The 17,717-nt window shown below is 36.0% G+C and overlaps 1 protein-coding gene across 1 annotated transcript in view; it reads right to left on the bottom strand.

Moving 5' to 3' along the window:
- Positions 1-225: 225 nt before the first annotated feature.
- LOC125671596 (la-related protein 7-like) overlaps positions 226-17,717 on the bottom strand; it is a 23,480-nt gene continuing 5,988 nt past the window's right edge. The window contains exons 6-12 of the mRNA XM_048907421.2: positions 16,340-16,448; positions 15,011-15,689; positions 12,092-12,207; positions 11,487-11,587; positions 10,109-10,253; positions 2,401-2,498; positions 226-1,616 (exon numbers count right to left, since the gene is read on the bottom strand). Coding sequence (XP_048763378.2) covers positions 1,542-1,616; positions 2,401-2,498; positions 10,109-10,253; positions 11,487-11,587; positions 12,092-12,207; positions 15,011-15,689; positions 16,340-16,448 — 1,323 coding nt within the window. The 3' untranslated portion in view covers positions 226-1,541. The remainder of the gene's footprint in view (positions 1,617-2,400; positions 2,499-10,108; positions 10,254-11,486; positions 11,588-12,091; positions 12,208-15,010; positions 15,690-16,339; positions 16,449-17,717) is intronic.

The following is a 17,717-nucleotide window of genomic DNA, read 5'->3' as shown; positions in this document are numbered from 1 at the left end:
ACTTAAGGTTCCGCAGTCTTGGGTCTAATGAACAGAAACTTTTTAATAGTTAAAATAAAGAATAATTACTGTTAAACATAAAGTTTTAAAAATTTTGACAACAAATTGGTCTGCTATGTAGATGTAAAGAACTCATGCCCTTCTTAAATCAAAATTCTAGTGACATGCATTTGATATACATGTATAAATTTGATATGAATGTGAATGACAATTATATAGACAAAATTTGATTCATGGCTTTATTGTAACATAATCAAATAACAGAAGTACCGAAAACGGTACAATATACGCCCATCGGACAATGAAATTCAACCTGGAAGCATATTGTGCACTCGGAATTGTTACAACACACATTCTGAATAGAAAAGCCTTAAAGTGGGTCATGGTGCACCAATCCATCTGACATGTAAATTGATTATGTATTTCTCTGAGAGTGACATTGTGACAAAATGTCTGTGCAATATCTATTTATGATGATAAAAAGTCCAGGAAACCATTTGATCTACTTTTAGCCCTAAAGTAGGTCATGGTGCACCAATTAAGTTGAAATGTGAACTGATGATGTATTTCTCTGAAAGGGAGGTTGTGACTAAATTTCAGAGCAATACCTGTGACCATACCGAAAACAATCTGGAAAACTGTTTGACCTACTTCTATTCTAAAGCACTGTACGTCATTGTGTGCCAATCCAGCTGATATGTTAACTGCACTTGTCTTCCTTCGAGAGGAAGCCTTTGACTAAATACCAGGGCAATATCTGTATCCATAATGAAAAAAAAAAGCCCAGAAAACTGTCTGACTTATTTTTAGTCCAAAAGTAGGTCAAGGATGGACTAATCCAGATGAAATGTTAACTGAATTTGTATTCCTCTGAGAGGAAGCCTTTGACTGAATATCAGGGCAATATCTGTATCCATGATGAAAAAAAGTCCAGAAAACTGTCTGACCTATTTTTAGTCAAAAAGTAGATCAAGGATGGACCAATCCAGCTGAAATGTTAACTGAATTTGTATTCCTCCAAGACGAAGCCTTTGACTAAATTTCAGGGCAAGATCTGTATCCATAATGAAAAAAAGCCCGGAAAACTGTTTGACCTACTTTTAATCCTATGTAGGTCACAGACGGACGGACCAATCCAGCTGAAATGCACACTGAACTTGTATTCCTCTAAAAGGAAGCTTATGTGTAAATTTCAGGGCAATATCTGCATCTGTAACGAAAAAAAGTCCAAAAAACTGTTTGACCTTCTTAGAGCCCTAAAGTAGGTCAAGATGGACCAATCCAGCTGAAATGCAAACTCACTCTTACAATTATTGAGAGAGATATAGTGACCAAATTTCAAAGTTGTACATGCATCCGTTACAGAAAAAAGTCCGGAAAACATGACCATGGACGGACGCACGGACAGCGCCATAACATAATACGTCCTGTCTAACGACAGGCGTATAAAAATGACACACAGAATATGAAATGTACAAAGTGGAAGTGAGTGCACTATGTATATTTTGAATACATCTCTAGGTCAGTCTTTGTATTGTCCCTTAGTCTTCTTCTGAGTATCGGATGTGTATTCGATCCATGTTCTCCTTGTTCAGTTTCTGCGCTCTGTCAATTAGCTGTAATATTGATAAGTTCATTATTTATTTTTTAAAGCACGCATTATTACAAAATTCTACAGATCATTTTAAACTTTGTAAAACCTTTTAATGCTACAATATAGGAGGAGTCTGGTTTTTGGTACAATGCTGTGTTACAAATCCTCCTCATGTTGGATCAATCGTACGGCAGCTCAGTTAAAGAGCACAACAACAATACAATACCGACTCAGCAAGGCCAAGCGTCCATTTCATGAACCAATCATAGATCTCTATTTCTTTTGAACAAAGTTTAATCCATGTCAATTCAGTTTAAACGATATGAAAAATGCTCATAAACTTAAAGGAACCTATTCAATTGACAGGGATTTTTTTAGGGTCTGTAGAGGACCAAAATTCTACTCCATTCCCAATGCTGAAAAGCAGGTGTTTTCACAAAATGATGCCTAAAAATTCCCAAATGATGGATACTTTGATGAAAATATGCCATGAGGGGCCATCCAACCTCAGTGCCACTCTGTTGCAAAAAAATTGTGACAGTTTTTTCCCTGCCAAAGACCGGAAATTAATGCTTGTTTAAGCCTGTCACATTGATAATAAAATATCAAATGGTTAACTTTTTGCTTGTGTTTCTTATTTATTTGTATTTCAATCAAATATCGCTATTTTTCCCAAACTTGAAGGCCCTGGCCCCTGGATTCAAGGGGTAAAAAAATCCCTGATTGAGTTTTACAAGTGAAATTAAATCATGGCAAAAGAGAACAATTTTTAAATATGTTAAATTGTATGTGATGCCTCATCCTACCTTCTTCTGTCCCCTTTTGCCTTGCTTTTTCTGTTTATTCTGATATTTCTTCATCTTGTCTGACTTCAGTTTCTCCCAGTAAGTCTCCTCATCAGGCCCTAAACTCATAGAAAAGTGTCACGTCTCAAATACTGTATACAACCTTTTGAAATCTTGTTTTTAATTATGACAAAATCATTCAATCTATTTCTGCTTCACACGTGCTGATTGTGAAACATGATCTGTAAATACAGTCTGTAATTTCCACGTCTTTGTTTGTTGATTATTCTATATCTGTAATATAAAGCTATCCTAAAGCGACTAACATTCCACAGGACACATCCTTGAGGGTGTCGAAGTAGCGCAGAGGTGGCACTCTCACTTCTCACAGCTGGAACCTGAGTTTGATCCCTATGATCGGCAGTGGTTGTATTCGAGAGTCGCCTGCTCAGCCATAAGGGTTTCCTCCCACATAATGATCCCCTAGTGCCAACATCTGTGCATCCAAGGACCCCATTGGAAATACGATTTCGAGCTTTCAGGGGTTCTCCTTCGTATTTATGTATGTATATTTGAATGTATGTATATACCGAATAAACATTTATTTAACTGGGTCTACTTTTAAAAGAGTACATTTCTACATCATATTTTTTCAAAACTATAAAACTGACCCAGCCATGAAGGAATCCACCGAGAACTGAATCCATATTTTACTTGTGCTGTCGCTAATGACACAGAATTCATTAGTGTTTATAATGAGAGGAGTGATTATGTTCTTTTCCCAGATCTGCCTTTCCACGTTCAAGTGTAGCAGTCAGCCGGTATCACCGGTGGCCAGATAGCTCAGTTGGTAGAGCACCTGACTAGAGATTTTGGGGGCTCGGGTTGCAGTCCCGATCTGGTCCGTTGCATTTTCTCCCTTCCTGTTACATTTGGTGCTGTTGACCACCCCTGGACTTGCAGGTGAAAGTCCTGCCAGGTGCAAACAGAATCTGGGTTGGATCTTCGAGGGCGAAGACATTTAAGGAGGTAGGAATGTAGCAGTCAGTCGGGTTTGATTGCCAGTGGCTAGATAGCTCAGTTGGTAGAGCACCTGATTAGACATTCAGGGGGCCCAGGTTCAAATCCCAGTCTGGTCCATTGTTCTCCCTTCCTGTTACACAAGCTCAACTACGTTTGTATAAAATATAAAATCTCTAAGCGTAGTAAATTAAGTGGGAAGGTCTGCTGTAACCTTGACATTTGACCTCATGATCAAACAAGAGGCCCATGGGCCTAGAATCGCTCTTCTGATACATTGTAGAACAGGCAAAAATTCTCACTAACCAAGATTCATCAATTAACAAAGTTTGATGATGTTAAGTCAAATAGTACCTGAAAATTTAAATGTACCTGTCCAAAAGTAGGTCACGGTGACCTAATTTTGGTCGACACACTGAAGACTCAAGATGCATCAACTGACAAGTCATATAGTATTCAAATATAGCCATCAAATTCCAAAAGAAGGCCACAGTGACCTATTTTTTGGTCAACACACTCTGAAGACTCAACATGCATCAACTGACAAAGTTTGATAATTGTAAGTCAAATAGTATCTGAAATATTAAAATATAGCCGTCAAATTCCAAAAGTAGGTCATGGTGACCTACTTTTTGGTCAACAAACTATGAAGACTCAAGATGCATCAACTGACAAAGTTTGATGGATGATCCTAGCTTTCATAGTGTCCAAAATATGCATCTAAAATTGAAAATGTGAAATTTGAATGTCTGCAAAATTCAAAAAGTAGGTCACTGTGACCTATTTTTTTTTTTTTTATATAAATATGTTTTGAGGCCTCTAGACGCATCAACTTACAAGGTTTGATGATTCTAAACCTCTCGGTATCTGAAATAACCTAAAATGTATTCATAAATGATTAGCCATAAAATTCAGAAAGTAGGTCATGGTGACATACTTTTTATATGACGCAATTCAAGGTCCCATCATCCATCAACTGACAACTTTTGATGATCATAGGCTCAAAAGTGTCCAAGATATGCATCAAAATCCATTTAATAATAATTACATGCGAAATTCAAAAAGTAGGTCACCATGACCTACTTTTGAGACAACGATATTAGGTCCTTAGATGCATCAACTGACAAAATTTGATGATCCTAGTCCTTATACTAAGCAAAATATCAAAGTTTTAAGGTAACTCCATACTTGCAGTTTTATCTGATACAAGTTTAAAAATTGCATTTATTTCCATTCATTTGAGTTAAAACTAACAAATTATCAAATAAAATACATAGGTCATCACGCTTTTTAAGATGCGAGACGTACATAAACAGAATCATATATCACCGTCAGAAAATTGGAATATTCCTTAAACAGCGTTATCAAAATGTCATACAAACTGGTTATGACGATATAATAGCATTCATAACAATTTCATGAAACGTATCTTCACAAAAATATACAAAATGTCTGTAAAAATAAAGGAAATCTATCATATAATAGACTTCATGGAGAAATCAATAAAAACAGAGTTATTGCCCTTGGATTCAATATTTTGAAACTTAGACTTTTGAAATAGTTTATTTTTAACAAGAATTTTTACAATACCTATCAGAAAAGACCCCAACAAAATTTATGTTCTTATCATGCATAAATTTAAATAAATCATTGATTTTGCAAAATCTGATGACATCACAGGAGGGTGGAATTACTTTAACAAAACAAAATTTAAGGTAAATTTTGAAGTGACCTTGAGACCACACCCTTTGCCCCAGGATGATGCCTTGAACAATTTTTTATCTTCAACCTATCCTCATCCTTATGCATAAGTTTGGTGATAATTTGCCCAGTGGTTCTTGAGAAGAAGGATTTTTAGCAACCACTACTTTTGTTTGCATTTTCCTAATTATCTCCCCTTGTTAAAGGTACAAATGAAAGACCTTGGGCCAAGGATACCCTGTGACAAAAATTGGCCAAGGGGTTCTTGGGATATAGCCCTTTTTCCAAAAAGTTGACGCACACCGCACGCCAGACATATGGCCACATGATTAGCTCTTTGAGCCTTTGGCTCAGAAGAGCTAAAAACCAATAGGCGCATTTCTTTAGTGATCAACAAACTTATTAATTGTATAAATATGAAAGCTTTATGTTGAAAAATGTTCAAGATATTGTGATGCAACAAAAGTAATGACAGACAGACAGACGGGCAATGTGATTCCTATAGGTTTCACACATTTCATGTCAGACCCATGCATCTTATATAACATCCACTGTACATATATCCCACATTTCATGAGGGGCCCTAATAACTTTTAAATCAGTGACACTTAAACAGAGCATTTGTTGACATACTCTGTACATGTATCAATTGTACTAAGCTTGGAAAAGACCTAGATGTCATCCTGAATCAGTCACTGAAGCACGAAATGTAGACAAGAGGAAGCATTGAACCATGAATTGGGAAAAGCATTTCAATGTTTCTCAAATGAGCAAGTCTGGTTTGCATTCCATTTGCCAAAAGGGGAGAATGGACTTCACCAGAGTTAAAAATAGGTCGATTGCAGCACTGAGACCACAAGTTGGAAAAAGCACCCCTCCCCTAAATGTGTCATACAAGCAATTTTGGTTTATATTGCACATGTAAGATGTGAACAGATCTAAATGCTGTCCTTCACCAGAGTCACTGAAAGCACAAAATGTAAGTGAAACGCAGCATTTAAAAGTAGGAAGAAACATCACAAGATGTGCAGTATGAGTAAGTTGCTTTGATTTCCTGTACTAAGGTGAGAAGTGATTTTGTGTCTACAGATGTACAGACATGGTCGTTACAGTAAACACCCCCCATCCCCCTCACCACCACCCCTTCAGTACAGAGGGGTTAATCACAGCAATATACAGTCATATAATATCAATGTTCAAGTGATTATGGCCATTGTATACTGCAAGTGTGTTTAATGCCATAGTGCTAAGCCTCTGTGTTTTACTATCAATAACAAAATGTTTTTTATTTGGTGTGACCTGGAAATTCTCCTAAGGGCTGTTCCATTAAAACATATGAGGTACCCGGGGAAGGCACTTTAAAATTTGGGTAACCACCCATAGAAGCATAAAAATGTAATGAGGGACCACTCACAGAAGCAATTTTAGAAAGTGCGGCACCACCCATAGAAGTGAAATAAATGTGAATTACACTTTTTCTTTAAATTCAATGTGTATGAATGACTATTTATAACCCCTGAATAGAGGTCTATTTTCAGATGTTCCCAAGCATGATAGTAAAGAGAAGAGTATCTTGGGTGTCATCACCATTCAAATAACTGGCCATCAATGAAGCTTGATCATAGAACCATCAATTTATTTTATCAAGACTGTCTTTCTTAAACCTGATGAACTAAATTAATTTTATAAGTCTACCTGTTTATAAAAAGTCTAGTATTGTAAATGTTCAAAAACAACAAGTAGGGGTCTAGTAGCGTGACGTCATGTCCGGATCGAACTCCGGTATTGGTTCACGTACTATTATTATCAAACGTATTTATACATTTACCTGGATGTTTTTTAATTTAGTAAAATGAATACAATAACACTCAATCACTTATATTTGAGTAGACTATGGCTCCAATCTTCTTTCCATTTTTTGTCATCTAATTCACACATAAAACCAGAGGTACATATTTGTTTAATTGATATACAGGGGTATTACATGTTAAAATTATCTGTATATTAAAAAAAATTCATGATATGCAATAATGCACTTGTGGAATTAAATAAAACAATTCTGCACTTGTTATATTCTATTACGTGAAAATCATCTTCAAAATGGCTATTTTGGACAAAAAATGTAAATATAAATTGAGACGCTGTATTATGCTGAGAAAGGGCAGATTTTTAAAATGTATTTTAACAAGCATTCATATATGAAAATAATATGCGAGTTTGAATGAAAAATCACAAGTCAAATTTTTAAAATATTCATATTAGTGGTGTTGCAGTGCCGTATTTTTGACTGCCGAGGGCCTGTATTGAGTTCAGTTTTGTACCATTATTAAAACCATGAAACTGTGTTAAAATGTCACATTTAATTATTTAGTTATACATACGTATTTCATAATTGAGGAAAAAAAATTGCAGCATCATACCTCGAACAAAATTTTATCGACATATTCTAGGACTTCTTCAATGAATTCTGATATTGCCGTTTGATAAATGGGGTACACGTAATAAAAATACCATAATTTACTCATTATACTGACAACCCCCCATTTTTTTTGTTTTTATCATACCCTCAAATGAACAATCTAAGTATTTAAACTCAAATTTTTGAGAAATCACAAGTAGGTCCAGGACTAGGGACCTACCTTAAAAGTTTTAAAATACGTCTCATTACCAGCTCGTTGGAGTTATCGCGCTTTGATGACTCTTGTGCGTCATTGGTAAGAAAATGCACAAATCTCGCGAGCAAGTGCGAGATTACTGGGACATAAACGAAACGGTCATAGCACACACACCCCTTTTAAAAGTTAAAATACATGGTGTATTTTTAAATAAAATTACCATTAGTCAAACTGCATTTTTCAAATATTCTAACACTATCTTATTAAAGATGTTACATGTTTTTAAAACTCCACCACACCTATTTTAAAAATTCCAAACAACGATGTTCTCTGGACACCCAAGTCCATCAATATTTTGTAATTTTCAAATTAGCTTAGATGCAGTTTGGAAACGCACTAGGTGTGTTAATTAGTGTTATAAACGTCTTTTAAAAATGCAGTTTGGTATATACATGTATATAACTTGTTCTAAAATATGGAAACTGATGGGGTTGGGGGGGGGGGGGGGGGGGTGTACGTGTATGATTACAAAGTCCATACCATATGAACCTGTCCTAATTGTATGATAAAATAGAATGTCTTCATAGTCTGACAGAATAACTTTAAAAACATATTCATCACATTAATTACAAGAAAAGTTCTTGTGTTGGATGTGCATATAGGTTTTTCCCTTCACAGTTCTTCTTGCGATTGACGCTTTATATCGGTCAGACTTGGCAAATTTAGTAGCTTCTCTTCCTCACATAGTTTAATAAGTTCGTCTGTTTTCTTGTAAGAATAATCAATTCCTAAATTTGACTTTAGAATTTTAATCAGTGTTGTGGTTTGCAGTCGGTTATAATATGTATTCGATACCATAATTCATATTATGTATGCCTAAGTAATGTGTTTACATTATGTTGTCCCGGTAGCAGGACTTTACGCGCCTTTAATTTGAAGAGTTCCACTAATGGAAATGATAAGTATTGACTAGTATTTTGAGTATTAAAAAACAAGAAAATGTGTCTCTTTACATAAATAAAATGATATTCTATGTTTCTTAGTCAATATATAAATTTACAACCTGCAACTTAAGATTTGTGAGGCTCTATTCTACCGTTTTCAACAATTTCGATAAATTCCAATTTCTCGATTCATATTTGTGCGCCAAGTTTGATGTACTTCCGATTGTCAAGTCATTTGCATGTCATATAAAGTAGTATTTACATTAATGGACTTATGGACAAGCATGGAGGCGAAAGCTATTTCGTCGGTATTGAATTTAATATCAAGTTAAAAACCGAACAGCAGAGTGTAAATTCTTTCTGCAACAATATGATTTTCCTTTCTTTGTCGAAGTGGCTCAGGTAACTACATTTTCGCGCCGATTGTCAATGTTTAGCTTTTTCATTAGATCCACCTACGAGATTTTGCAATAACAAGCATGGCGGAGCAGACGAAGAATTTTGCATGCTGTACAATATATTTAATGAAAAACACCTTTATTAGACATGCCCGAGCACAAAGTTGGTACTCCTTTTGGTGTAAACAACATTTGGGACTAATACACAGTGCAGAGTTTATTATCGGTTATTCATAAAATTATTTTGCACCATTACGGAGATCCAATGGAATTGTAGCCTCATCCCGAAAACGTCAGAATAAAAAAAATTGGATAGGGCTACATTATTGCAGCTAGAAAAAATCAAAAACCGTTTCAATGGACCACGAGCACGTTTCGTTTTCCATTTTGGACAAGGGAGACAATCCTAACTTCCGGTCGCTATAATTTTAGAGTCAAACTGGAAACGATAACCGGATCGTGGAACCTCATCGACCGAGATAAAATGAAGACAGAAAACGGCGTTTGTTTCGCATTCTACTTTCAACCCTTCCCTTCCCTTGTTGCATTCCTCTCAGTTTCGGTTAAAAATAAAGATTTTATCAAAACAACCACCCACAGATGCAGTTTTTCTGGCAGTAGGTACCCACCATATATGCAATTTTCTACCAATGACAACCACCCATAGATTTTTTTTTAATTGCCGTCCCCGGGTACCTCATATGTTTTAATGGAACAGCCCTAACTGCCATTAGAAGAAGTTATATCAATACCAATGAAATGCCGTAATCAGGATTGTATTTTCACAGTATTTTACATTTCCTCCATTTCCTTTCTTTATTTTAACTGGATGTCAAACTGTGAAAATTAAACTGAAGTAATCATAACCAAGCCATAGCATTCATATAGAATGGGCATAAAACATGTACACCTTAAGAATTTGGACATAAAAGCAATCAGGAGAAAATTTAAAAGCTGTGTACAGAAATAGACACAACACAGTAAAAGACAAGAAAACAATGGTGAAGATTTCCCAGTTTACAGTATAACTTTGAACAAGTGTTCTACATACCTGTCAGTAAGGAAAACTGGTAGTTGGGCCAGGAATGATCTACGGTCTTTGAAGCACTAGCAGCGTCCTTAAACCTGACATAACCCTCCTTCTCTCCCTCCACTACATCTACATAGGCCACTTGTGCTTCAGAACCTAGGTCATTCTAAAAACCAAAGACAAAACTCAACATCCATTGTATTCTTAATACACCCATCAGATTTCTTATATTTCCAGTTACATGTACGTATATAGATCTTCTAGAATCTTATATTCAACATCTGTAGCCATTTCATCAGGTCAATATATCAACCATGGGAAATATTCTCATATGATTGAATAATTTTGGTCGTCCAATGAAAACATGCGTCTCTGATAATTTTGGTCGTCCAATGAAAACATGTGTCTCTGATAATGTTGGTTGTCCAATGAAAACATGCGTCTCTGATAATTTCAACTAGGTCTTGCACTCTAGCTGTACACAAAGATGGCCGATCAGGTAACGTTCAGAAAGCTGTAGTAGTTGGTTTTGATGTTTTTAATCACTCAGTCATACTAATAATAAAACAATTTTTGACGTCTATACAATGATGAATATTGTACATCTAAGGTATCTAACGCATTGAATTGACCGATTGCTAAGGTCTGAAGTCATTACGCTACTACTTTAAAAAAAGTCCAGAAAATTGTAAACTCTTCTGAAATTTTGAATTGCAAGAGTCGTATCTCTGCTGAAATAGGTCATAAACTTTACCTGTAACTCTTCACTGTACAACTACACACCAAAAATCTGCAGAGAATAGCTTTAAACATGAGGCCTGTCACATTACTGACCTGAGTCATATATTTGAAGATTTTTCCTATATATATTTGCATGTAAAACTTTGATCCCCTATTGTGACTCTAACTTACCCCCAGGGATCATGGTTTTAACAAACTTGAAACTGTACTATGTCAGTAAACTTACATGTAAATTTCAGCTCTTCTGGCTCATTGGTTCTTAAGAAGATTTTTAAATGACCCCACCTTATTCTTGCATTTTTGTGATGATCTCGACTTTGAAAGGGGCATGGCCCTTCATTTGAATAAACTTGGAAGCCCTTTACCCAAGGATGCTGTGTGCCATGTTTGATTGAAATTGGCCCAGTGGTTCTGGAGAAGAAGTCGAAAATGTGAATACAGACGGGACACAGACAAGACGACGGATGACAGGTGATCAGAAAAGCTCACTTGAGCTTTCAGCTTAGGTGAACTTAAAATGGTAAAGAAAATTATAACTATAACAGAATGACAAATAGATTTACAGAAGCAACAATAACATAAAATTAGACAGGGACATGTATTCACCTTAACTACAGTATATGTATGCTGATATAAACATAGTGGAAATATGTCTGACCTTCAGCTGCTTCCTGTAGACTGGAGACTCGCTGGTAAAATGGACAACAGAGCCAGGTAGCTCCACAGTAGGCTTATCAGAAGCTTCAATCTCTTGATGCTCTGTAAACATGGCAGCAGATTGTAAGACTGAAAGATCTAGTTTCGCATTTGCCCTTCTAAGATAAACTAAATTTTCCACTATCATCTATTCAAAAAAATACATCTGCATGGCAGGAGAGTATAATGGACTTCACCTGTTTAATGAATTACATTGTTCATTAGTCGCAGTAGCTTAGTGGTTAGAGCGTCTGTTTAACAAATGGATGTCCCTGGTTTGATACTTAATCCTGGTGCCTTTGCTGTGGCAAACCTTTAGTGGTAGGGAGAGGTCCCATGTTATGGTAGGCATTGGCATGATAAAGAACCCTCACTGCTACAGCCCCACGTGTCATACATACATGTCAAACCTTGTGGCACATCTCTTACCCTAAAGCTCTACACGAATGAAAAATGCTCGAACAAGACATATAACAAACTTATTGAGGATAAATAGCTTGACAAAATTTCTTGCGTTAATGAAACTTTTTGTACATTTCTTTAGAAGTGAACATTTTAAAAGTGCACCTTTGTTTTTTTCTGGCAAGTCTTCCTTCTTTATCTGCTTCAATGTCTGCTTAAGATTGTTCATACTCTTTTTTTGAAGACTGAGATACTCCTTCTTCAGTTGTATCCATTCTAATCTGTTTAAAAAACACATCACTATGTAATACATTAGTGACACATCACTACTTAATACATTAGTGACACATCACTACTTAATACATTAGTGACACATCACTACTTAATACATTAGTGACTCATCACTACTTAATACATTAGTGACTCATCACTACTTAATACATTAGTGACACATCACTACTTAATACATTAGTGACACATCACTACTTAATACATTAGTGACACATCACTACTTAATACATTAGTGACTCATCACTACTTAATACATTAGTGACACATCACTACTTAATACATTAGTGACACATCACTACTTAATACATTAGTGACACATCACTACTTAATACATTAGTGACACATCACTACTTAATACATTAGTGACTCATCACTACTTAATACATTAGTGACACATCACTACTTAATACATTAGTGACTCATCACTACTTAATACATTAGTGACTCATCACTACTTAATACATTAGTGACACATCACTACTTAATACATTAGTGACTCATCACTACTTAATACATTAGTGACTCATCACTACTTAATACATTAGTGACACATCACTACTTAATACATTAGTGACACATCACTACTTAATACATTAGTGACACATCACTACTTAATACATTAGTGACTCATCACTACTTAATACATTAGTGACTCATCACTACTTAATACATTAGTGACTCATCACTACTTAATACATTAGTGACTCATCACTACTTAATACATTAGTGACTCATCACTACTTAATACATGTACATTAGTGACACATCACTACTTAATACATTAGTGACACATCACTACTTAATACATTAGTGACACATCACTACTTAATACATTAGTGACACATCACGTATTAATACATTAGTGACTCATCACGTATTAATACATTAGTGACTCATCATGTATTAAGTGACACATCACTACTTAATACATTAGTGACACATCACTACTTAATTCATTAGTGACTCATCACTACTTAATACATTAGTGACTCACTGATATATATATATATACTGAGGGACTTTACAAATGCAACACAGGGTAATATTTTGTCATACTATTTCATCAATTTGATTTACTTATGGTATATAATTCTTTCATAGATAAAGTCATATATCCTTCAATTTAAAAACATCATTGCTATTTCCTGAGAGGCTACAAATGAGGTCAAACGTAGTAGGGGTGAGCAAAAATTCTGGTTTGGTTCACTAATACTGGGTACAACCACCATTAGCATTTATGACGTCGCATAGGCAATGTTCAATTGACTGACAAATGGTCTGAATAGTTCTCAAGAATAGTCTGCTACTCTTCCAACAACACCCTTCCCAGTTCTTGTGGATTCTGTGGCTGAGACTGGTGGCTGCACACGTCTACCAAGCTCGTCCAAACATGTTCATTCAGATTAAGGTCTAGAGATATGGTGGGCCAATCAAGGACCTTGATGCCATTTCTGAAGAAAATTCCATGTCAATCTCAAAGTGTGAGCACGTGCATTGTCCTGCTGAAAAACTAATCTGTTGTCTTGTCTGTGTTGTTGTATCAATGGCGCCAACACAGGCTGCAGATCGTTGTCTATATACCACCAAGCAGTTAAGTTTCCATGCAAAATGACCAATTGGGAGCAAAAGATCTTGATAATCGCACCCCAAACCATGACATTACCTCCGTAAAATCTGTGTTGTTCAAGCACCCAATTGTCTACGTAGCATTCATGCAAGCATCGTTAAACTTGTATTCTGCCGTCTGCATTACACTGATATTCAATCTTGATTCATCAGAAAACAAGACAATGTGTCTTGGCGTTGATTTAACCGCTGTTGGGCCCACTGCACTCTGTAACGTCGATGACTAGGTTTAAGTTGTAAACCTTGTAAGGTCCTCTGCAGAGAATCCCATGACGTTTCAATATTCGAGAAACTGTTTTACGGTGAATTGCTCTGCCATGGTATCCACTTATTTGCCTTGCTGTCATTGTAGCAGCTGTAAACCTATTCCACAATTGGCCTTACTGTATAAACCCCTGCTGACGTTGTGTTGTCACAAATGGTCTTGGGTAATCATTTATGAACTGTTTTGCAATGAAGTAGTATCAATCAGATTATCATGCTAATGAGAACATTAAAACGTCTACCTACTCTCCACTGACTGACGCCTGCTTGCACCATCCCATGTGCTTGATTTCGCAAATCACTGCTTAAACCTGGCATTGTTTAACTTTCTTATTTTTTTCAGTTGTAAGTGCCTTTGCCATCAACAACAGATACTTCATGATGACAAAACTGGTTTTTATCTTGTCATTGCTCTTGAATTGCATCTGGAAAATTTCATGCAATGCTACTCGCACCACGTAAACAATTCATAGCACAGATAACAAAGGTAGCGGATTTTAAACATCAGGCCGATGTATGGGGAAAGGTGTTGCATTTTCAAAGTCTGTCAGAACATAATTCTATCTTTATGCATTTTTACAGCTAGTTTCATAGATTATGTAACTAGGAAGTTTGAGACCACATGATGGCTTGCAAATGTATTTTCTTTGCAACTGTATTTTCTACTCACTTCCTGGAATCAATATTTTTAGGGAGGAATGAATTTTTGTGGGCAACCCTATCTCATGAATCAAAACCTCAACAAACTACATCATATACATGTACATACACTTATAACGTTCCAACGTACTTAATCCATATCCATAATATTACATCCAAACAAAACCGTAAAAAAAAATCATGGCACACCATGAAAATGAGCCTAATTTACTGATTTTACAACGTTATAATCTGATGTCTTACTTAGGAATTACTCTTAGCTCTGGCAAACTTTTCTCCTTGTGTTTCTTCTTCCGTTTTCTTTTGTCCTTCTTTGTTGTGGGAGTTCCTTTCCCTGTGTCCTCAGCCTTACTAACAAGACCCTTCTTCTCTAACTTTAGTGGTGCATTGTGATGAAGCTCGGCATCTCCACCTGATTCTCTTTTCCTCTCCTGAACACCCTTTTCTGATTTACTCCCAGGAGTTTTTTCCCTTGTCCCTTTAGACGTTGCTGCATTGCTTTCACCTGACCCTCCAATCTTTTCTCCAATATTCTCCTGAGAAATCTTCCTTTTCTTCTCTGTCTCTGATCCACTGAATTCACCAGACTTACTTACGTCCGACTCACTAGCACTTGTGTCAGACATGGATTTCTGTTTCCGTTTCTTGCCCTTTCTCGGACAGTTTGATTTGTCTTCAGTTTCACCACTTTCTCCCTCTACCTTGTGACTGAGTTCGGTGTCAGAATCTCTCCTCTTTCTCTTCCTTTTGCCTGACCCGGTACCCTCTCCTTGTCCCTCCAGTGACTCGGTGCTGTGTGTGCTTCTCCTTTTCTTTGGCGATACATCGGATAAATCAATGCTGCTTTCACTGTTCTTGTTTCTCTGCCTCTTTCCCTTCCTCAGCTTTGTAGCATCTGGTACTTTTTCTTCCATTTCATTTTCTGAAATAGGAAACTACATCTTTGTATAACGCTGTACTTTATCATTGATTAGTTATAATATGAACTGCATGTATAGATGGGGAAATAAAAGAAGCTATAAAGTGCAATTGTTTTAAAGCAACATTTCCATTTGTGATATTTCTTTTTGTTAAAAAAAAAATTATATTTCATTACATCAATATTGATGATGAAAAATTACATTACATTGCATCAAAATGTAAAAAAAAATCAAAAAAAAAATCACATTACACTAAGAGGCAATGAGAAATTATATCACTTAAAACAGTGATGAAGTCACATCAAAATAGAAAAAGATATATTTTTAAAAACATTACACCAATATTGAAGATGAAATAACATTACATCAAGTTGGAAGAAAAGAATACATTATATCAAGATAGAAAATGAAATTAAATCACATTATAAGATGTAAAAAAAAAAACAACAACCCAAAAACATTACATTAAGAAGTGAAGAGAAATTCTATTACATCAACGAGAAATCACATCACAACAGAAAAAGAAATTACTAAACATCACAACAGAGAAAAAATTTACTTTACATCACAATAGAGAAATTATATCAACACAGGAGATGAAATCACATCAAGAGAAGAAATGAAATCAAGGTGGCGTAATCAGCATGTATACCTCCAACTTCCTCCAGTTTCCTCTGCATGGTGACCAGTTGTTTGTTAAATTTGGGAAAGATTCCAGGAGAACCTGTTTCTCCAGACCTTACAGGAGGGTTGTTTAATTCCTTCAAATGTCAAAAAAAAGAGTACAAAAAGTGGTAATAAATGCAACAGCACTAATTCTTGTTTGCTGGTTTTAGATTATTAGGCAGATATTATATATTCTACTTATTACACTGTTTTCCAACACCGCTTGTGATGTCACAAATGTCAATTTTACGTACATGTAGTTTGTTTACAAAATGTCAGGAAGCAATCCCAACAATACAGTAACGTAAATGAACAACCGAGGGAGGGGGGGGGGGGGGGGCAGGGGGGGATGTGTGTGTGTTTGTTAACATGTAATAAAAAGAATCTCCGATGGTTTGTGGTTTGATATGAATTATATCCAACTCATTGTGTGCTTTCTATCTCCTCACTTAGGCTCGGAGATAGAAAACTCACAACTAGTTGAATATAAATCATATCAAACCACAAACCATGGGAGATCCTATATTTATCACATACAGTGATCCCCCATTATAACGCCAACATTTTTACCTCAGCAATTTTGGTGTTATAACGGGGTTGGCATTATATCGGGGGAGGGGGTATGTGTACAGCTGTCATAAAAAAATCAAGCAAATTTTATCTACTTCATCGTGCTTTGAATGCCTGGATAATCCCGGTGTCCAGTGGTTGTAAATGACTCGTAATGGTAGGGGTATTTAATGATTTCCAGTTTTTGTTTTATGCCCAACACGCTTAGACTTCTGTGTGTCTGCCATACTCAGATTTAAAAACCAATACTGCATATTTGAACTCAGTATCTGCTCCAAACTTTGATGCCTTGAGGATAATGGCAGATAATTGCTTAAGCCTGCTCACTGAAATTTTCCTGCCGTTGATTGGCGATAATTAGCGGGGGTGATTATAATGGTAATTGACCAAATCGTACCAGTTAATAGGTTGGCGGATGGCGGTATGCCGGGGATGGCGTTATAAAGGGGTTTTACATAACGAGGAAAACGGGACTTTGAACTTTTTTGGCGATATGCGGGGGTGGCATTATAACGGGGGGCAATATAGTGGGGGATCACTGTATTTACCCCTTTATCCGTGGATATCACTCATACGATAAATCATTCGTATCCCAAATTAGGTGTTTCTACACCGCGTGACGTAATATGAATAGAAACTGGATCAGGGTGACAGAATTCCCCAAAAATTGTTTAAAAAAATTGATGGAAATGGCACAGTTGCTGTTAAATTCTTCAAAATTTGAAAACAATGAATTTATATGTGAAGTAATTCGTTACAATTGAGGGAAGAGACCTGTCATTTTCATCATCTAG

This window comes from Ostrea edulis, chromosome 4, assembly GCF_947568905.1.
Source record: "Ostrea edulis chromosome 4, xbOstEdul1.1, whole genome shotgun sequence".
Classification (NCBI taxonomy): Eukaryota; Metazoa; Mollusca; class Bivalvia; order Ostreida; family Ostreidae; genus Ostrea; species Ostrea edulis.
The sequence above is the reverse complement of the archived record's forward strand: the minus strand, read 5'-3'. Positions and strand labels throughout refer to the sequence as shown.